The 22,118-nt window shown below is 44.3% G+C and overlaps 1 protein-coding gene across 3 annotated transcripts in view; it reads left to right on the forward strand.

Annotated features, from left to right (window-relative positions):
- Col4a4 (collagen type IV alpha 4 chain) overlaps positions 1-22,118 on the forward strand; it is a 116,302-nt gene that overhangs the window by 19,883 nt on the left and 74,301 nt on the right. For all 3 annotated transcript variants that reach the window (XM_076549954.1, XM_006990363.4, XM_076549955.1), the window contains exons 5-10: positions 455-532; positions 15,581-15,715; positions 16,869-16,913; positions 17,752-17,868; positions 20,221-20,289; positions 21,905-21,940. In XM_076549954.1, coding sequence (XP_076406069.1) covers positions 455-532; positions 15,581-15,715; positions 16,869-16,913; positions 17,752-17,868; positions 20,221-20,289; positions 21,905-21,940 — 480 coding nt within the window. The remainder of the gene's footprint in view (positions 1-454; positions 533-15,580; positions 15,716-16,868; positions 16,914-17,751; positions 17,869-20,220; positions 20,290-21,904; positions 21,941-22,118) is intronic.

The following is a 22,118-nucleotide window of genomic DNA, read 5'->3' on the forward strand; positions in this document are numbered from 1 at the left end:
AGCTTGCCTGACTGCACATTTACACCCCTAGACTCTTCACAACTGGGCACTGAAGTCTTCAGAGGACAGAAAGCCTCTCTATGATTCTGGGGCTGGCAGCTTCTGAATAAGGTTCCCTTTTCTCCAGTGTCTTCAGGGTTGGAGAGCCTGACCGATGTAACAGTTCCCCCCAAGTGCTCTTCCTTTTGTGTGTCAGTATGACTCACTGCAGCCAGGTGTGATGGTGCACTTGGGAAACTGAGGCAGAAGGATCAACAGTTTGAGTGCAGCCTAGCCTGGCTTATATAGCAGTAACCTGTCTCAGAATAGATACATTAATATTTGCTTTCCCTGGATCTAAAGGTAAAAAGCGTTCAGTGGGGTCTGCACATGGTGTGCTGGTTCTATTGTATACTCTATGAACTGAGCCGAGCCCCGAGAACTGATATACTGAACAAGCGGCTTCACTTTCCAGAGTGGCAAGAAATACGGCGGCCCTTGTGGAGGAAGAAACTGCTCTGTCTGCCAGTGTTTTCCTGAGAAGGGATCGCGGGTGAGTGATGCAGATGTCAACATTGACAAACGTGCCTGGATTTCACATAATTCTGAGGATTTACGTAGCCTCCGCCCCTTAGCATGTGTTATTAGCCAGAGGTGCGTGCTTTTCACAGTGAGTGTTCTTCACGTTCTTAGAAAGGGTTACAATTGATGCAGACTATGTGTGAAGCTACACAGTCTGAGCAGCGCAGCTCACCCTGTGTTTTGCACATCACTAGGGGCGTGAATCATCCTACAAAGAAAGGCCTGAAGTGTCTGTCACTCTGGGTCACCCCCTCCAAGGTTTATTGCATATCAGTGTTTTAAAGGCTCTGAGAAATGTGTGTGGGAAAAAAAAAAAACTGTTTAACTTGGTTTAAAATCATCTTTCCAGCCGGGCGGTGGTGGCGCACGCCTTTAATCCCAGCACTCGGGAGGCAGAGGCAGGCGGATCTCTGTGAGTTCGAGGCCAGCCTGGGCTACCAAGTGAGTTCCAGGAAAGGCGCAAAGCTACACAGAGAAACCCTGTCTCGAAAAACCAAAAAAAAAAAAAAAAAATCATCTTTCCAGACATTTGACCACAATACACTTTCATGCATAGCACCCTATTGAAACTTAATATTCAAGCCAAGGCAATAGCTATACATTGCATGCTGCATACTTGCCAGTGACTTTTCTACGTGCTCAAAATGCCTTTCTTAGCTCACTGGCTCCTCACCTTACATGCACCAATTGTGCTGTGCAGAAAGAAGACTGAGCCACAGGCCAGTTTTGAGCTCAAAGCCACCCAGAATAGTTCTGCTGGCAACTGGACTCCTATCTATTTTGTGAAGCGTTTCAGGCCATCTTGGCTACTGCCTTTCACATCTCAGGAACCCACAAACATTTCCCTGTGCACTGACAGCTGCAGTCGGCAACTCTTAGTTCATGTGTGCCGAGGTTCAGATGAAGCAACCTTTTGCTTTAAAACCCTCTCATCATTTTTTTTGGAGACTGAAATACCACTCTTTACACTTGAAACCCATATAGTTGTGTGTCACTTAAGAATGAAAAAAATATAAAAATAACCCCCTTAAGAAGGGCTAAGGTTGACTGTCTTTCTTAAGCTCTGGATACCTTTGAGGTCAATTCAATGATTTGGATGTAGTAGTCTTCATGTATTCAGGCTACTAAAACAAATATAGTACACCAGTATACCTTATAGTACACTTTAATCAACTTAAATATGTTTCTCACAGTTCTGGAGGCTGAGAAGACAAAATCAAAGTGTCTGCTAGTGAGAGCCATTTCTCAGCTTGAGGATGGCGTCCTTGTAGGGTGAAGAGAGAGAGAGAGAGAGAGAGAGAGAGAGAGAGAGAGAGAGAGAGAGAGAGAGAGAGAGAGAGAGAGCCCTTTAGGGTCCTCTCAGAAGGGCTTGATAGTGATGATCAAGTCACCTCTCAGACACCCATCTCCTATTCTCGATACTTTGGAGCTTGGGATTTCAACACGTGAATAGGAGGCATAAACATTCAATTCAAATGACGTATATATTGATCACACAGTGATAGACATGACACTGAGAGCATGCTTGGATAGTGGCCAGTCTTTAGGGCAAAACATTTCCTTCCTCCCACTCCAAGGCTTTGCCACTATACCCACGTATCTTTAGAAATCTCAGTCCTCTTAATTCTGTGGTTCTTTACTGGGGACCATTTTGTTTTATCCACCTTTCTAGGGGCACTTGGCAGTTGAGACATGTTTTAGTCATCACAGATGGGTGGAGGGAGCATCTGGTGTCTAAAGGCAGAGGCCAACAGTATGGCTCAGCTTCTTGTAGTACAGGGTACATTCTACACCAGAGATTGGTCCTCAACACCAGCAGCGCACACATAGAGAAGTCCTGCTCTCACAGCTCATTGGGATGGGTGTGATTATTTTTGTTTCCATCTGACAGTGTAAGGAGCCCAAACCAGAGCCAGCAACCACATCCAGGTGCCTAGCCTCACCTCCAGCACTTGCTCCACAAGCATGGAAAGGTTATTACACTTAGGTTCCAACACCTGGGTCTACTGTCACTTTGTGAGCTCACGGGGTTACTTCCTGAGATCAAGCCCTTTACATCTGCTGCCTGGATTCTGTCTCCATTGCTTGAGCTTCTCCATGATCACAAGCCAATGAGTGTGTACAGAGTGTGCTTTTCAGTCCCCGTGGCTGTCTGTGGATTGCCAGGGTTCTGGGGGATGAGCTACTTTCTGCAATGTGTGTGTCCCTGGTAGTGGGTGGCCGAGGGGACTGTTTGTGCAGCCCCAGCAACCTCCGCCTTTCCTGATGGCTGGAATCTCCCTGTGAGGGCTGCAGGCATGGGTGGCATTTTCCAGCAGAGAATGTGGGACGAAGACTAAACTTCTGTGGGAGGGGACGGAGATGTAGGTACTCAGTTCTTAGCATCCAGCCAAGCTCTAGAGCTACAGTGGCAGCTCCAGGTGGACTGATAAATAATAATAATAAGTTGTCACCAAATTCCAGGGGATGGAGGTGTCTTGCTGAGGCTCCACACCCCACTTAGGGAAAAGCTTGTATCATCAAGAAGGAAATTGTTCCTCTCCAGTGGGCTCATTGGGTGGCTTGTTCAAACCCCACAGCAGAACTGTTTGGTCTGAAGTAATTCTTTTTTTTTATTGTTTTATTCTTTTATGTTTATTTCTTGATAATACATGTATGTAATAAATTCTGGTCATTTTAATTATCATCCTCTGCCATCACCCCCCACACACATTCATTTTCTCTCTCTCTCTCTCTCTCTCTCTCTCTCTCTCTCTCTCTCTCTCTCTCTCTCTCTCTGTGTGTGTGTCTCAAATGAGTGATTCATTGAATTTAACTAGGGTTGCTTGTTCAAGCATGGGTGGAAGGCTGTTTACTAGAGGATGTCACCATATCTGTGGATACAGCAGTGAAGAAAATGGCACCTCCCCAGAACCATCAATTGCCATGAGTTCCTTACAGAGGAGTATTGGCATCATGAGCCCTTCCCCATCTGTATTCAACAACTTTTTTTGTTTGTTTGTTTCAAGGCAGGGTTTCACTGTATAGCCGGGCTGTTCTGAAACTCACTCTGTTGACCAGGCTGGCCTCCAACTCACAGAGATCCACCTGCCTCTGCCTCTCGAGTGCTGGGATTAAAGGTGTGTAACAACAACACCCAGCCTTGATCAACAACTTGTACCAGGCACTTCCGGTTTTCATTTCATAACTGTGACTTCTGGAGGTGCATTATCCACTCATGCAGGGTGCTAAAGCAATTCTTGACAAGCAAAGCTGGGTTCTTGATAAAAAGCTGTGGTTAACTCTTTATCTGAGTCTGGAGCTACAGTGAGCTACAGGGAGGTAAACGAGGAACAGACACATACAGTGGTCCAGAGACCATGGCCCAGCCTCCTCTCTCAATCAGTTTGAGTATGGCTGTGTCTGAACCCCCCTCATTAGAGCCTAAGCATGTACTTGTGATGGGTCATGAAAGCAGCCTTTTGACTCAGCGTACACCTTAGAGGGACAAGTTGTTCCTCTTTGGTTCCCCCTTTGGAGTAAGTGTATTCCATTACACTGCTTTGATCATAATACAATAGCCGGCACATAGTAGGATGAATCAATCAATAGATTAAAACCCAGACTCCAACATAGAAAGAATTCAGGAGCCTGTGCTGTGGCGATGCCAGCACACTGTGGATCCATAAGGAAACCTGCTGTTATCAAGTTAATGGTGACTCTTTCCTCTGCACCTAGACTTCTTATCTCACATTGGCACTGCTTTGCAATGAGTAAATGTTCATAGTTCAAATCCCTGTGCACTTCAGGTGTGAACAGAGGTATCTTCATAGCAAGCCAACTCTGACCACTGGGGCACTAGAACTCCTCCAGGCAAGTGGTGTTGGGGTGGGGGCAAGAGATGGGGGTACACCCTCCTGAGGTCTGGCTTGCAGGTTCAAGCTCAGCCTAGGAGAAAAAGGTTTGTCTAGAAGGTTAAACTCATCCCTTGGGATGGTGGTATCCCCTGGTTCTGAGATGTAAGGCATGGCTGGATAGTTTCTGAGTTGCTCCCATGCACGATCTATGATTCTTCCACATTTCCTCTCCAAACTTTCTGTTAATCTCTGTAAGGAAGCAGATGAGATAGAATTGGACAGAATTTTAACTTAGTCTTTGTTGGTCTCCAGGGAAGCAGTCCATGTAGCTAGTGGTTGTCTGTTGGTAAGGACAATGAAATCATGTCCTTATGAACCAGGATGGGACCTTTTATGAGTTCTGGGTTAGTGACTGGAATGGTAATAGTAATAGTTTATCTTTTGGTAACTTATTTAAAAAAATAGGTGAGTGTGTTTTACCATCTGAGGGAGTGACGGAACCATGAAACCAACAAAACTTTGTGATGTTGTGGTTTTTGGTACAAGGGGCAAATGGATTTAAACTCATATTGTATTCAAGTTTTCAGTTAGAAACCCAGGTCAAATATTAGTGAGTCCCTCTTCCCTTTGGGATTGTCAGTCACTGAATATGCTCAGTACAGGATATCCCTGCACCGTCACTCACGCATCCCTTATATTTTTATCAGCCTTCATCCTGTGACTAAAAAGGAGAATCTACTTGGGGGGGATTTCAATTATTGTTGTATGTATGTTTCGTGCCCTTAAAACTTATTTGCACATGCAGTTCTAACGCTCACACTCTTTACCACTCACATGGCTGCATTCAGGACACAGCCTGACAAATGGTTCTGAGCAGAAATTTTATGTCTCCAGATTCCCAGTAGTCGATAATGTTCTGTGTTCTCAGAAACACCACCCAGTGACAACTGGAGATGGCTGCAGCTAGTCTGTCACCCACTGGCATTGGTGCTGGTTCCTTGTTACGCCACATCCCATTCCTCCAAGGACTCTCTGTCTCACTTGGTCATCACCAGAAAAATCTTGTGATCAGTGATATACACGATGTGCATGCCTTTAGGGGACAGCAGGTGACCTGAGGTCAGAGGGCTGGGACCATTCTCACTGATAAGCATGAGGTGCTGGGCCATGCCTTTGTCCTGCAAAGGCATAAAAATCCAGAATTTTTCTAAAACCTTGTGCCCGGCTATAACATGTGTTTCCCAGTGGATTCCAGCTACCAGGCTCCATGTCACAACTTTAGCTTAGCTTGCTCAAGTGTTTATGTCAGAAATGGTAGCATGCTTTTTGAACACCAGAACACTTGCAGAAGCCGAAGGGATATATTTCCAGGTTTGAATTTGCTGGGTCCAGGGGTTCAGTATTTCTGAGAAGGGCTTTGCTGGCCTACGGTTAGCAGAGGGAGCAACCTACAGTGTTGATGCAACTGGCGTCTATCTGAAGAATCGCTGGAGGTCACTAACATCAATTTCGGTTTGCTGACATCTCCTTGACAACTAGTATAAGGAAAAAGAACATTTTCTCCCTTGCTATACAACGTGCCACTCATTTCCCATCATGCCAAGTGTGCATGCAGGTCTAACATCACAGGACTTCTTCCAGGACTAAGTCGTATGGTTTGATGGTGGGTTTCGGTGCATCTACTTACACCAACCATCTCTTTTAATGCAGTGATTTCGAGTGGGCTTCAGATCTCTCTATGTGGAGTTTATGTTCTTATTTGTTCACTTTGTTGTGTTGTCTTGACTGCAATCAATAGTAATACTTTCCCATTTGTTCAACAAATAACCATCAAATCCTTGCCAGGCAAAGGGCCAAGACTGAGAAGAAAGTCCCTGTGGCTGGGATGTCTCACAGCCCCTCGTCTCCTTAGATAAATGAGACTCACCCTTCAGTCACTATTTCTGATTCCCTGGTCAGTGCCAGGCACTTTCTTGGTACTTGAAGGTGCCTCATGGAAAAGAAGAGACAAGAGAGGCACTTGCTTCTCCCTAGGTGTGTGAGTTGGTTTCCCGAGCTAGCTTTCCATGGGAGCATGTGGGCACTGGGCACAGAATGCTGGATTTGCCCTTTAGATTAGATCTCCTGGAGTTGGAGGGCAGCCAGTCCCAGCATAGAGGAAGAGTCACTTTGGCACATGCTTGATGGCTTGCTGCAACAGAAGTGTATTCTTCACTTGAGACCAGATGTTCAAAAGCAAATGGTTGGTACCGCCAGGCTCCAGCTGGAGAATCTGCTCCACCCTCCGTGGTTCCCATTGCCCCGGCTTCCACCTCTGCCTCCCTTTACATTGTTTTATTCTCTGTGGTCTGTGTCGAATCTCACCCACACTCTTCTTATAAGGAGACATGTGAGGGCATTTAGAGCTCCCCTTGGGCAACATACGATGACTGAACCTAGGATGAGACCCTCACCACATCACATCTCTTGTCATCTTTTAAGTGTAATGGGGATGGGGCGGTGGATATATGGGATGGGGTGTATCTGGGGCAGATAATGTGTTATTGGGAAAGGAGAAAAAGTCACAAGAGTGGAGTGCACAGAACCCCACCTGATGTCCCAGGTCTCCAGAGAACATAGATGATGCCAGGCTGTCCCCAACATACTAATACTACAAAATGGGAGACCCACTCACCATGGACTGGTCCAAATGCCTAAGCTTTCTTCTCTAGTTCTCTGTGGTCTTTTAACTGCACCTGTATACCGCCTTCTGAGAGCATAGCTAAAGTCCCTAGTGCGCCCCAAGGCAGACTGATCAATGCACCCCAAGTTCATTGTGAACAGGTGAGGTAATCTGAAGGTACAGGAGCATTCTCTGCTACTGCACTCCAGGCTCCTTGGATGGCTCACCACCTTTTCATTCTTCAGTTTTGAAACCCTTCCTGATGTCCAGACTCCTCCCTCCCCCAATAATATGGGAGGACTCTAGAGGCACTGTGTGCCCAGAGGACTCAGGTTTCACTGGCTGGCAGTTTGAGGGTGTTTGTGATATTGTAGTGACACCTAATGGCATGCTCTCTGAATTGCACTTTTGCATGAAAAGGAAGAGAGACATTAAAGGGAATGTAAATAATAAATGATAATAATAAGTTGATGCAGCAATGGGAGAGGCGTGTTAGACATAATGTTTATTTGTAAATTTTAGTTATAGAAGTATTCATTAAGCATGAGTATACATTTAAAATTTGTAATGTGTGAAGCAGTGGCCAAGATTCCCTGATGAGAACGGATCTGTGGTCCCAAATTCAATCTAAAGGACATCGTCTTAAACAAATATTAAGTAATACTCACAAAATATTAATAAATTATAGGTGGTGAGTCTGGGCATTATTTTCAGGTTTACATGATGGTTTGAGGAAAGTTAGGCTGGTGTGGTTTGGGATGGAAAGGGAGCAGATACCTTGAGATCAAAAGGCCTGGGTTCAAATCTCTACTTCTCCGGGTCCTGGCTGGCTGTGTGACCTCAAGCAAATTGCTTCACCTCTCTGAGCCTTCCTTGGAGAATGAGGAAGTATACAAGGACGGCTTTCTGCTTTCTGTGGCTGTAGGGAGCTCATGAGAATAAAACAGAACACCATACTGAGCTTAGTGCAGATGAAGAGCCCGGAGTATGGTAGGATGGTAATTAATGTCACTGTCATCAATGTATTTTTGTTGAGAGGAAGGTAGGGTTTGAGTGACAGAGAAGAAAGGCTCTTGTTATCTCTGGAAAACAAGTGTGAATGAAGCATGAGTACTTGGGTCACGGGGACTGGGTAGGCTTGGGTGGTGGGGGGTACATTGTGCCATTAGGGGTAAGGCAGTGGCCCAAAGAAAGGACAGACTGAAGGGCGCTAACAGCTGTGTTGGGGAGAAAACCTGGATCAAAGGAGTGAGGGAGACTGACTCTTGGATAACCTGTGCTACAGAGGATGTGACCATGACCTGGAGCTTTGCAGTGGGATGAAGATCAACCAGACATATGGCGGACACTGAGTTCAAAGGGAGACATGATAGATGTGGTTATGGGCAGGAGAGACAGTGAGTCCAAATGGACTGTGTGTGCTCTGGTCTTCCTCCTCTGTCCAGCTAAGCCAGGAGCCAGCTAGCTGATGGCCCATCTGATGACCTGTGTCAGCGTGGCCCTGGAGTAGAGGGAAAGAGGTGAGCTGGTCGTTTCACAGGGTGTGCCCAAGCTGCTCAGGGGTCAAACTGATTGTCACTCGATTCTGCTTCCAGTGACCTCACTGTCTCAGTAAAAGTCATAAAGCACAGAGGCAAATTCTGTACACAAAGTAGGAATCATGTAAACAGTGGTGAGAACCACTGTTCTTACATCTGAAAGCCAGTTGCTGGATTTCACGTGGAACCTGTTTTCTTAAGTCATCGATGGTGGGTGGGGGCTAGGGATTAGGATCAGGTATGATTTTTTTTTAATTATAAAAAGTTCTTGTGGTGACTGATTCTCTAGATACAAAAATAACTCTCATGAACTTATTTTTCTCTATTCACTCTGTAATTAATTCTATGATAGCCTTAGAGATAAGCAAGCCTAAGTATTTACTTATAAGGAGGTTGTTTTTTTTTTCCTGACCCCATTTTTTTTTTTTTTTTTTTTTTTTTTTTTGGTTTTTCGAGACAGGGTTTCTCTATGTAGCTTTGCGCCTTTCCTGGAACTCACTTGGTAGCCCAGGCTGGCCTCGAACTCACAGAGATCCGCCTGCCTCTGCCTCCCAAGTGCTGGGATTAAAGGCGTGCGCCACCACCGCCCGGCTCCTGACCCCATTTTTAATATGAACTGATTCGATGAAAATAGAAATTCTTTCTGGTTTAGTGTAGATAAATTATTTATTCTAATAGAATGAACTGTCAGACCACTATTTCAAAGACTAACGTTTGGGGAATTTTTTTGAGCAGCTTTTAGACAGATTTAGTACAGGCACCCAAAGTTTAATGTGTTTCTTTTAAAATTTTATCATATAACAAAATAACTAATAATATTAAAAAGCACTAAAATGAAGCCATAAAGTTCATAGTCTTCAAAGGGAGACATTCCAAGTTTTATGTGAGTTTTCCACTTACAAAGTTGCTGGTTAGGGAGGTTGAAATCAAGGCGTAATGACATCTGTGCCACATTTTGTTAAGACTCCGGCAGGCCTGCAGGTCGGCTCACTGCTCAGCAGATGGCGTGGAGCTCTGAACAGTCCTGTGGAAGGATCTCAGCATTGTATACGAATCCTGCAAGCCAGTGTTCCTGGGACCGTGCTTTGGGGCTTGAAGGAAGCATTTGTACTGTCTCTCCTTGAGGTGGGGCAGGGCTCACCTTATTTTGTGAAGGATTAATTGTTCTCTTCCGCAGTTATAGTTGGAGTGTGTTTTGTCTCCTCCAAACAGGGGCTCAATCCCCAAAGTCACGCATTAGGGGTATTAAGTGTTATCAAGAAATTTACGATTACCGTAATGCTTAGAGGTGAGGCCTCTGAGAAGTGAATAGATTAGAGTGGAGCCCTCATGATTGCATCAGGTGACTTTATAAGGATAGGGGAGAAACCACATCCCACCCCCACACCAGTACACACACTCTTTCCCCAACACTATGTGGTAAAGCTTCCTGGGCTGTGGCCAGAGCCTGTATCATGTCTTTTATACCCCACATGTACTTTCAGAACAGTGAGTCCAAATACATTTCTTTTCTGTCATTGATTGATTGATTGATTGATTGATACTGGGGATTGGACCTAGGTCTTCATGCATGCTAGGTGTATTCTCTACCATTGTGCTATGATATCAGCCCAGCTCTTTTCTTCGTAATCAGTCAGTCTGCCTCTGGGTTCTTTCATTATAATAATGAAGGTTGACCAATGCATCTTTCTCACCCGCATGGCCTTGGGCACACCTATGTTCTGTCTTCCAGGAGCTTATGGTTCAGTAAGGGTAGGGTTAGGGGGAGGTCACAGGTAAAAAGAGGATCGTGCAAATAGGTGAAAAGTGTTCTTTTGGCCTCAAGGAGAGGGGCATCTTTTTCTCAAGGGCAAGGTCAGGAAGACAAGGTGAAGGGATCTTTCCATGGGAACTTAGACTGTCAACCCAGGGCAGGAACGGAGGGCCCTTGTGAGTCAGGAAGCATATGCAAAGCTTTGAACCACAAGAGCTTCCCAGAAATGGCCAGAAGTTGGTGTGAATGTCAAGGGCAGGAGTTGGGGAGGGGACCCTGGAGGAAGGTTTGGTTTCCTTCAGGAATACAAACAGATGTTTTCTTCTCTACTGTGTGTTTTAAAAGTATTTTTATTTTACTTTATTTAAAAGTATTTTATTTTATCTTTTTCTAATCAGGACCCGTTTCCACAGCATACTAAATGGAATTCTATCAGTCTCAGCACTGTGTTAAATATTTCCATTCCTTTTTTCTCTGCAAAGTTCCATTAGTTTCCTGGATTCAGGATTGCATGTCTGAAATGAAATGCATTAAAGAGATTTATGGCCAGTTTATTGGCTGTCTCCTTTTTAGTTTCCCTTTTATACTTGAGAGTTCATCTGGCTGTGTCTCTAAACAACACATTCTTGTACAGTACTGTATTCACGGAAGATCATTTGGGGAGTTGACATACAAATGACTTGCATGATGGAAAGATCATTCCAAACTTAATAAAATATGACTTCCATATTTAATAAACAAGGGAACTTTTAAACGTATATTAACTAATCTCATTTAAAAGGTTAATATTAGACACAAGATCAATCAACATAGGGTAAGGAAATTATCTGGGGTCATCATTATCCCTTTAAGGTTGGTCTAAAATGCACATGCTATCCATTCCAGACTGATCTACTTTGCCCATGTTGTCAAGGCCTCAGAGCTCTGCTTCATTGTTGCTACTTGGTAACACATACCTATGTATCAGAATTCTTAAAATGTCCAGTCTTTTGGAATTCTCCATGAGCCATGGTGTTGAGGCTGGGCACGCATGAAGAAAAAGGGACATACGTATAAAATATAACTTTGATTTGCACAGTCTGGGTAGGTAGTAAAGGTTGGAACTGATGCCTGTGGATCGGTGACTTGATGGGACACCAAAAATGGCAATTTATCTTTATTACAAGGGTCCCCAGTTGCTGACTATGAGATGCACAAGGAGGAGAACGTGAATTGTCCAGGCTTGTGTCTCCCCTCCCCCCCCACCACTATTGCCCACGTTCCACTCCAGAAGCCTTCATTTGTAAAAATACAGTCAGCAAAAGGCCCTGGCCTGGTTCTTGAGGGTTGGAGCATCTGATGGACTGTGCTGTGGCTTCTCTTTGTCGTCTATACATTTGTCATAATGGGACATAATAGCGGTGGTTAACATTCATCATGACAGGTACTCTCTAAAACAACTTTATGGGTTTTATTCTTTTTTTTTTTTTTATGGCCCTAAGCTACTGTCAGATAAAGATGCTGAACAGGAGAGAGATTCAAGATGTAGTCCAGAAATGCCACAATGAAGCCCATTATTATGTATAATTAATATATGCTAATGATATGTTTTAGAAGAAAACATGTACTCAAGGACACACAGCTGAGAAGCATGGTCTTGAGCTTTGAGCACAGGGACTGAACCTTGAGCCTGGGTCCTCAATCACTGTCTTTCCTGCCCTGTGTCCTCTGCATCCAAGACGCCTCTTCATGGCTCTCTCTAATGGCTGCTTGTAAATGCTGTCAATTCAGCACATTCTCACCTTCTCCTCTGACCCTTACTGCAGACTCACATTTGCTCAGGGGAGTTGAGCTGCCCACATCTGCATCTCTCTGTCAACACCCCAGCCTCAGGGAGGACTGTCCTGGCTCTCTCAGCACCAGGCAGGGGCTCCTGTCTGGGGCTCCTCTTGCTGTCCACGGAGATGACTGACATTCGGTTTCCTTTCTCTTTGGGCTACGTTCTTGCCTGTATCACTCCACTTTTTTATCCCTGCCACCATCCCGGCTGCTTGTCTTTCATGTTCTCATGGTACTCAGTAACTCCGATGGGTGAGACGCTGTGGGCATTTCATCGTGAGAAGTCACACAATGGGTTCACCCCGTCTCAGGCCAGTGGGTTTCCACATGACTGTTTTTCCTGCTATGGCAAATGATATTGTGGTGAATCACCTTGCATGACTGAGGATGGCTCCTTCACTAGGACCCAGTTTAAGCCTTTCCATCATCTCCTCTGTATGGCTGGGATTGGCTGCAGCACCACCATCTAAGCAGGATCCAAGTGTGGTAATGATTGGGTCTCAGTTGTTACTTATTCCCACTGGGGTGCTCTCCCGAGTAGAAGGGCTCATGGTAAGGTATTCTGGCTTTCATGCTTATGTGCTGGTCTGTTGGGAAAGCCTGTCTATTGCCTTGGTTTTAGAGGAATATCTGGCTATCAGAACTCTTCCAATTATTGGCACACAGTACTTCCTTCATGTGTCTGTCACACAAGAGTAGGTACTCAAAAAAAATGGGGCTGACACTTTGATTTGAGGTATCTCCAAATTTTATACAGATAGCACTTGGTAAGAAATATTTTTTTCCAAGGACCCTGTAAATCTCAGAGACCATTTGTTCTAAATCCTGCATTTGTTCTAAAAAATCTAAGAGATCTGATCTGAGAAGTTAGCTTCTGAAATTCATCAAACATTCTGTCTAAAAAGCAAAGTGTATTCGTTCATCAAATGCAGTTGCTGGGCAGTGACATGGCTCAGTGTTAAGTCATTTACCATCAAGCCTGACAACCTGAGTTCTATCCCAGGGACCCACATAGTAGAATGGGAGAACTGACTCCAACCTCTACACACATTCCTGTGGCATATGTGTGTGTACATGCATGCATCCCACGAGCATACACACACACACACACACACACACACACACACACACACACACACACACACTGCAAAACAACAATTTAAAAATGCTCATTTTTAAAAGATGTGGTTATGTGTTGTTGCGGGCAAGAGGTTATTTTCTAAGGATTTTAGAAAATTTGAAGAGTCACAAAACCTCACAGCTCAATGTTGAATGACTTTGAGGGGTGTTTTCAAACTCTGATAAGATCTAACATGTGCTAAGACATGGCGGGACATGGCGGGAAAACAAGCTGAGCACCTCTGCCACCACAGTGTGTGGCAGACACCCACGCATCAGTGACAGCCTTATTACTCAGCTCTCCGTCCGCTGTCACAATTGTAGCTCAAGACGGCAAAGCAAGTTATCAAATGTAACAACTGAGTCAAATATCCTTTCTACCCACATCCAGTTCTAGACATGGACAGAATGTTGAAACTGTCATTTGGACAAGCTGATGCTGTATTTCTGAGTCCATTCAAATAGCCTCCTTGTTGTCATAGGTTAATTATTGTACAAAGAAGTGAGCAAACCTGAATCTTTCTACAATCAAAATTAAGTTTTTTTTTTAAATTAAAAAAAAAAAGATTTTGCCGAGCAGTGGTGGCACACGCCTTTAATCCCAGCACTCGGGAGGCAGAGCCAGGCGGATCTCTGTGAGTTCGAGGCCAGCCTGGTCTACAGAGTGATATCCAACACAGGCACCAAAACTACACAGAGAAACCCTGTCTTGAAAAAAAAAGATTTCATTTATTTATTATATTTATTATAGTGTTTTGCCTGCATGTATGCCTGCACACCAGAAGAGGACACCAGATCCCTTACAGATGGTTGTGAGTCACGATGTGGTTGCTGAGAATTGAACTCAGGACCTCTGGAAGAGCAGCCAGTACTCTTAACTGCTGAGCCATCTCTCCAGCCCTCCAAAATTATGTTTTGATAGAATTATTTTTTTTCCAAGTTCAAAATCACCAACTTTACAGGGGCATAGGTGGAAGGCAGTGGAAGTGGATGGGTGACCAGGCTGGGATGGCCAAACCTGTGGTCAGAAGGGGTGCAGAGATGGACAGAATTAACTCACAAAAACAAATAAAATAAGCAGCCTGGACTACCAAGTGAGTCCCAGGAGAGGCGCAAAGCTACACAGAGAAACCCTGTCTCAAAAAACCAAAATAAAATAAAATAAAAATAAGTAAATAAATAAAATAAAATAAAATCCCTGTTCTCATAATTCCTCATGAAATATTCATTTAGATGTATTTCTTTGTGTGTCTGTGCATGTGTGCATGTGAGTGCAAACGGCTGTAAAGGTCAGAGAGGGGACTGAATCCCCTGGAGCTGAAGTTACAGGCAGTTGTGAGCCACCTGACTTGCAGGGAGCTGGATTGCATGGATGTAATGCAACATAGAAAGCCTTCATCCAAACTGTGGCTGAGAAATGAGCTAAAAGCAGTACAGGACAGAAAAATCATTATCCCTTTGATGTGTATAAATGACCAGGTGCTCTCTCCCTCACTCATTGCTGGGTTCCTCATATGATAGCAGTAAGAGTTTGGTTATTTCTAGTTCTGTGATTCGAGACATCCCAAGACCTACAAATGCAGTTGGCAGTGGCAAAACAATAGCAGAGCTTTAATCCACTTGTATCTGCAAACACACACACACGCACACGCACACGCACACGCACAGGCACACACACATGTCCCCCTTTATGTATATACACACATATGCCAGCACATATGCATACACATACATGCACACAGGTATATATGCACATAATAATGCAAATTTATCACAGAGCTTAAAAATCAGCTTGAAAAGGCAATGTCATAGCTTCTACATGTATTAGCTAGTCATTTGTGTTTCTATTAGAATTTGCTCAAATCTAGTGTTCAGATTTTCTATACTCACTGTTAGGATTCTGCCGCCACTCCAGCTGCATGATCACGCATGCGCAGTTCGGGAACTAAGCAAGGGGTCTTGTATCTTACGTTATCAGTGCTTGCGGCCTGGCCACGCAGTCTGCACATGCATGGCATAGCTCTGTAAGCCCACCTGTGCCTTAAAAAGCTGGACACAGACTCCTCCTCTTCTTCTCTCTGCTCTCTGTGCATGCTTCTTCCCCAGGTCTGGTTCTTTTGTTGTCCCCCCCCCCCGCCCCCCCTTCTTCCTAATGAAGCTCTGATATTGGGTTTTGCCATGCCTCATGACCTTTCTGCACAGAAACCAGCACCACTTATCACTTTTAACACTCACGAGGAAGTGCCCACATGAGCAAACACTATGGCTTCTTTTGCTCTCCTTTCTATTTCAGGGTCAACCAGGACCACTGGGACCACAGGGACCAATAGGGCCCTTGGGACCCCCGGGACCCATTGGGATTCCAGGAGAGAAGGGTCTGAGAGGTGACAGTGGCCTGCCTGGAGCAGCAGGAGAGAAAGGAGACAAGGTGAGTCAGTGAACATCTCAGCAGTCTCCAGTGCTCAGGGTCTGTGTATTCATTTGTTTGTTGAAAAGTCCGAGGACAATCTTATTAGTATTTAAAAGAAAACTCCCCTGGATAGGCAAACTGTAAATCTCAGCAGCTGCCTGGAGGAGGAGAGTAGAGGGAGGGAAGGGAAAAAAAAACCCATGGCGTCGAGGCTGGCGTGGAGGTAAGACACATGACAGACGAGCAGCCAAATGATAGGCAGGAGAACTTCAGAAAAAAAGTAAGGAAGCCTACAACGTTGGGGAAGCCTAAAGTGTTGGGGGAGACGTGATTAGAGAAGAGAAATCCAGAAAGCTGACTTCACACTCTTCTGAATAATTTAAGGCAGTGGGCAGCTTTGCAAAGCTTCCTGTATGAGCCGGGTAAGCCGCTGCACCGTGGGTAGGGATTCTGGGAAGCAAAAGTAGATTATCTCATTAAAGGACAAACTGGCCCACCCACCTCTCTATAATACTTAAGCTCATGAAAACTGTATAACGGCACCTGGTCAAAAACTAAGACATAGGGCTCTTTTCTCAGCCCCTCTCCCAAGGGGAAAGCCCTTCTAGAACATTTCTCCAATCTGAAAATGCATGCACACCGAGGACTGACTTTGTTCGTTCGCTTCCCAAACTACCCAAACCAAGTATTACGTGTACCAAGCTGAACTTTTCATTTCTCAGACAACAATATGTCTTAGAGATCATCCTCTGTTAATTTCTTAACCTACATTTATTTCTTGAAAAATACTATGGAATATGCTATCCTGTGTGTAAAAGCACAGAAGAAATTCTTTTTCGGTATAGCGCCAGGGCGGGGATGTAAGCCCATCAATTGCTGTTGTTCACATTAAGAGTCTGTTGTTCTGGGAAGGGTTCTGAGGGCTGGAGTTTGACAGACTGCTGAATATTTAGTTTGGGTTGGTTCTGCTGTGTCGTCTTCCCAGCAACATACGGTGTGAAATGACGCTTCTTAAATGTGGAGGTCTAGACCAATGAGTATAAAACCGAGTGACAATGACTGCTAAGGGTTTCTGATTTGGGATCACCAACTGTTCATAGTTTCCAATGAATATACTTGCCAACCTAATAATCTAGTCATTTTTATGTCTTTGTTTTATATTTTGAAATAGGGTCCAACTGGTGTCCCTGGATTTCCAGGTTTGGATGGTGTACCTGTAAGTGTCCCCACATTTTTCTCCATTGTTTTACGGAAGGAGGAAACAGTCATTAGAAGCTTTAAAGTGAAGCAGAGTGTGATGGTACACATGTGCCATCTGAGTGTCTTGGGAGGCTGAGGCAGGAAGATTAAGAGTTTGAGGCCCTCCTGGTTTACATAATGAGAACCTATCTTGGAGAAAAGAAAGAAAGAGAGAGAGGGAGAGGGAGAGGGAGACGGGGAGAGAGAGAGAGAGAGAGAGAGAGAGAGAGAGAGAGAGAGAGAGAGAGAGAGAGAGAATATCCTCATAAACAAAGTCCCTGAAAAAAAACATATGTTCAAAAGAGAACATTTGGTTAGTTGTTTTAAAGACTGCCTACTCTTCAATTTTGTGCAATAAGTCCTCAAACTAAAACATTTTACACAAAGAACAAAGCCTTCAAAGATATTGAAGAAAAAGAAATCCAAAATAGATGCTAGACACCATGCCATGCTCAGTGCTCTGGACTGAAATGTGTGCCCATAGCAGAAGCCTCCTTTTCTGGCGGGTCCCAGCTTTGCGAGTGGCATTGAGCGTCACACAGTACAGGAGCCCAGTGGAAGAAGAAAGTGGAGCTTGGGGGACTCTAAAATGCAGTGGAGTCTCCTCCAAAGCTGGAGAATAACTCAAGCTAAACTGACTTACCCTAGACATAGTACATTTTAAAACTGCAATTTTACTAGATAGCACTTTTAGGAAGCCTCACAAAGTGAAACAAGTAAGCCGTTAAGTTCTGCAATTTGGGGTCCATGTTGCCCAGCCTTTGTGCTGGGGTTTTCTTGCAGAAAGATTTTGCTCACAGTTTTGTCCTCCGCAGGGTCACCCGGGGCCTCCCGGACCCAGAGGCAAACCTGGTGTGGATGGCTTCAGCGGCTCAAGAGGTGATCCAGGGCTTCCAGGAGAAAGAGGAGCTCCTGGCCCAAGAGGCCCCTCTGTAAGACACCGTCAGCACAGCCTAGAGTGATCCTAAGTGAAAAGACTATTGCAGGAATCAGTTTGGTGTACTAGGGAAGAGTCAACGTGGCTTTGCCTGTAGCATGGTGAACCAAACTGGGCGGTTGGGGAGGGGGATGGCAAGGTGGGCAGAACCAGAATATGGAGGGGCTTCATAGGCTGCAGAAGTAAACTAGATTTTCTTTTCCATGCCACGAGAAGACGTGGAGTGGCTTTAAGAAAGGTTGTGCTCTAACTGGTTTCATGAAGGTATTTCTAGCTCCTGCACAAAGGCTGGATAGTTTAAAAAGGAGTGGGAGCAGTTTACCAAAACTTGCATTCCCTCCCTTCAGGGGAATTTGTATTTAAATATAGCTTCAGCAAGGGTCAGTCATTTATTCTCACCACCCACCGCCTCACGTCTTTCATGTAAGTGAAAATCAGACGTAATCTGGCCTGGGAGAAAATGCCTTATATGAAATTCTCAAAGAACTAATAAAAATTGAGAAAACAATTTTAATAAGTAAATAAATGCTTTCCCTTAAGAAAAAGTTAACTTTTTATGTATGGCTGCCTTTCAGCCTTTTCCTTTTGCTATTTAAATAGCTCTTCTCAAATCCCCCAAAAGATTTCTTATTGGCACTACCAGAACTGTCCATTTTGCCTTCATTCATCATCCCTGGGCTCCAGACTGAAGAAGTACTGGTCTGAGCACAGAACTCAGAAGGAAGTCTAGGCTGGCACCTTTCTTGATATCACACAAAACTCCTCTTGGGTGTTAAGGTTCTCAGTAAAGCACTCTGCACTAGTCTCAGCCATTTGCTGGTCCAGTACTGTGAGATGAATGCACACGTGTGTCCCAAGCTCTTCCAGCTGGACCAGACATCATTCTACTGAGTCAGGCATTTCAGAGAGCAGGGACTCTCAGTGGCTGCTTTACCATGGCAAGCAGTAATGACCACAGTGTTGCAATGTCACAATAGTCCCTTTGTTAAGCAGTGTTCTTCCATTCTCTCCTTTGGTTCTTCTGACCATCCCGCCTGTAAAGTGAAATGGTCCATGAATTATAAAGCTAATCAAAGCAGCCTCAGGCACTGGTGGGAAAAGTTACTATTGTCTTGTGATCTTTTAAGGGTTTTGTTAAACCATTAAAAATTCTCTTGCTGTCACTTATAAATACACGAAGAAATGAAAAAATAGTACTAATATTTATGTAGAAACAAAGCTATATATCTCCAACCATCTTGTCTCCTAGGCTCAGTGGGGGAGTTAGTTACCTAGAAGTTCAGCAGGTCTGAGGAGCTGAACTGTTTGCCAAATGGTCTGGGAATATTTGGGCAGGCAAGAATTTCATAGCAGAAGATAGCTGAAATATTAAAAGCTGGATAACACCAAATATTCATAATAAATGGCTTGCCTATTGACAGACCCTTGGCCGGTCAAAGCATAGCTTTAATACACATCTGAATTTCTATAAGATATTCTTGTAGCCCGCAAGAACTTACCAGAAAGCCATTGGGGGTCTCCCACTGGAAACAAAGTCAGCTGTTCTTGCAAGTGAGATCAACTTGGAAAGTTATACTCCTTTAGAGAGCTTGATAATATGAAGAAGGCAGACATTCTGTGTGACAAGTTAATGCATATAAGATATTAACTGAGATATTAAGTTGTTATATAGAAAAATTAGAGTAGAATTCATTGAGCTATTTCATTTACTATTTAAAAAATGCTCTAAACAGTTGGACATAGTGGCACAGGCCTTTAACCACAGCACTTGGGAAGTTAACGCAGTCAGATCTCTGTGTTTCTGATAAGCTATAGCCACATCATGATACCTTGTCTCAAAAACCAGCCAATCAGCCAGCCAGCCAGCCAGCCAGCCAGCCAACCAACCAAACAAACAAAACTCTCTAAACAAGCTAGCAGCTTCACAAAATGGAAGATGCTGTTAGTTTTGCAAGCCAGTCTTACAAAGGCTGTTTTGAATATAAGCTCTGTTTTGAATACAAATACTGAAATGACTCAAGTAAATGTCCTTAAAAATTATTTTGGGGGCATAAATTAAATTGCAAAATTATTTATTTTTAAAACCACTTCCTTGCATTATGTTATGAGAAAAATGCAGTCTTTCTGCCCCAGAATGAGTAACTAGCTATCCATTAGTGAGGGGTCTTCCTAACTGAGGGCCTGAGAGATGTGTATGCGAACCTTAGAACAATAAAATCAGGGAGATGTAAATCCACCCCAGGGAGATGGCTACAGTGCTTTTTTAATTGGTGACTAGTATTTCATATAGAAAAGAAAATATTGGAATGGGAATCCACTTTTTCCTAAGTGACTCTTTGCCTTTCAGGGTCACCCTGGGGAAAATGGAGAAAAAGGAAGGTCGGTGTTCATTTCAGGGGGCGTTAAAGGTATTCAGGTGAGTGTTACAGCCATCGTGGGTTTATCAAAACCATGTTTCCAATAGGAAATGCACGGGCAGGGATTCCTTACAAAATATTATTGAATGTACTGATGTACAGAACAAGATGGCCCAGTTCCTTTCATATGAAGGTGCTGACCTTAGTCTCCATGGCTGTAAATTTCCCTGGTGCCTACACCTTCAGAATTAGAAGGACATTTTCATTTCAGGGTTCCTTGAGCTAATTACTATTGTTATTTGGGCCAGATAGTCATTTTTTGAGGACTTACCTGAGAATCGCAGGGCACTGAGAACCCTGAGGTGGCCTTAGTTGAACAATAATGTGAAACTAACCCCACAGAAATAACTGTAGCTAAACATGTGTAAAATCTGAAATTGTACTTTAAGTATAACTTGAGTTTAGAAAGGCCCTGGGTCCTAGGAGAATGCACATGCACACTCTGATCATCACATAAAGCAATCAAATCTCAGCACAAAGTTCAGTGTTAGATCTGGATGCTGCAGAGTGTTAGAGACTCTTCCTGGATCCTTTCCGGTCACTCTAGAGCTGTGGTTCTCAGCCTCCCTAAGGCTGCGACCCTTTAATATAGTTCCTCATGTTGTAGTGACCCCCCCCCAACCATAAAATTATTTTATTGCTACTTCATAACTGCGCATTTTGCTACTGTTATGAACAGTAATGTAGATATCTGATATGTGACCCCAGAGGGGTCGTGACCCAGAGATTGAGAACTGCTGTTCTAGAGCGAGGCCTGTACAGCCACTAGACCAGAGATTGTGAGGAAACAGGACTTTTAGATCAAGACGATAGCGTGAGATGAGCAGAAGGACAACCGACATCTTCCTTCTATGTTATCTTCACCGTAAGCATTGCAGCTAAAATGGAAAGGTATCCTGGCAGTCAGGAGCCAAGGGATAGCACAAAGTTAATGTAATTGTAGCAGATTGCAGCTCTGCTCCAGGGAAAGTTTCCCCAAAGTAACAACTCGGCTTCGGCAGGGGAAGGTTTCCCTATCCAGCAGGGGAGGGCTTCCCTAGGGAAAATGTTACAGTTCTGCTCCGCTCTAGCTCCTGTGAAAATTGTTACAGCTGAGCTCCGCTCCCCGGAAAGGGTCACACTGCACAACAAACCTCACTCAAGAGATTTATTGGGAAGGGAAAAAATCCAGGAGGGTGGCTGCCTCTATGGTGAGAACCAGCAGCAAACTGAACAGGGTACAGAGCTTATATGGAGTTTCTTGTGGGGTGGGGTGGGCAGAGCTTTCCATGGTGTTTTGGGATTGGTGGGTCTTTGTAGCCTGATACAGGGGCAAGCTCAGAGATTGGTGGGATTTCACGCTCAGGGATCTCAGGAAGTCAGGTTTTTCCTTGGCCCTTTTCACCCTACACTGACTCTACCAACCTTGTTCTGGTCTTCAGGAGGTAGAAGGAGAAAATAAATGAAGGAAATCCCCTCTATGGAGCCTTTCTGTGGTTGTTTTCTCAATACTGACAAAGTATATACGCAGCCTACCTGAGCTAGTTCAGCTCATTCTTGTTACACTTCTCTGAGTCATCTGTGTCCTAGAAAACTGTCCCCCTCTTGTAAAACAGTGTAATGATGTCATTGCAGGGAGACCGCGGGGAACCAGGACTGCCCGGCTTACCAGTAAGTCTCCCGAGAAGACCATGGGCATCTCTCTTCTCTTCAAACAGCTCTTTAGATTTTAAGTCCCACAGGACCAGCCACAAAATGTGTGGGACCCACCTAGTATAGAATAAAAATGTGATCCTTTTTCAACATTAAGACTTTCATAGCACTGGCAGGGGGTGTTAAGTCCATGTAT

This window comes from Peromyscus maniculatus, chromosome 13 (assembly GCF_049852395.1).
Source record: "Peromyscus maniculatus bairdii isolate BWxNUB_F1_BW_parent chromosome 13, HU_Pman_BW_mat_3.1, whole genome shotgun sequence".
In the NCBI taxonomy this organism is placed as follows: domain Eukaryota; kingdom Metazoa; phylum Chordata; class Mammalia; order Rodentia; family Cricetidae; genus Peromyscus; species Peromyscus maniculatus.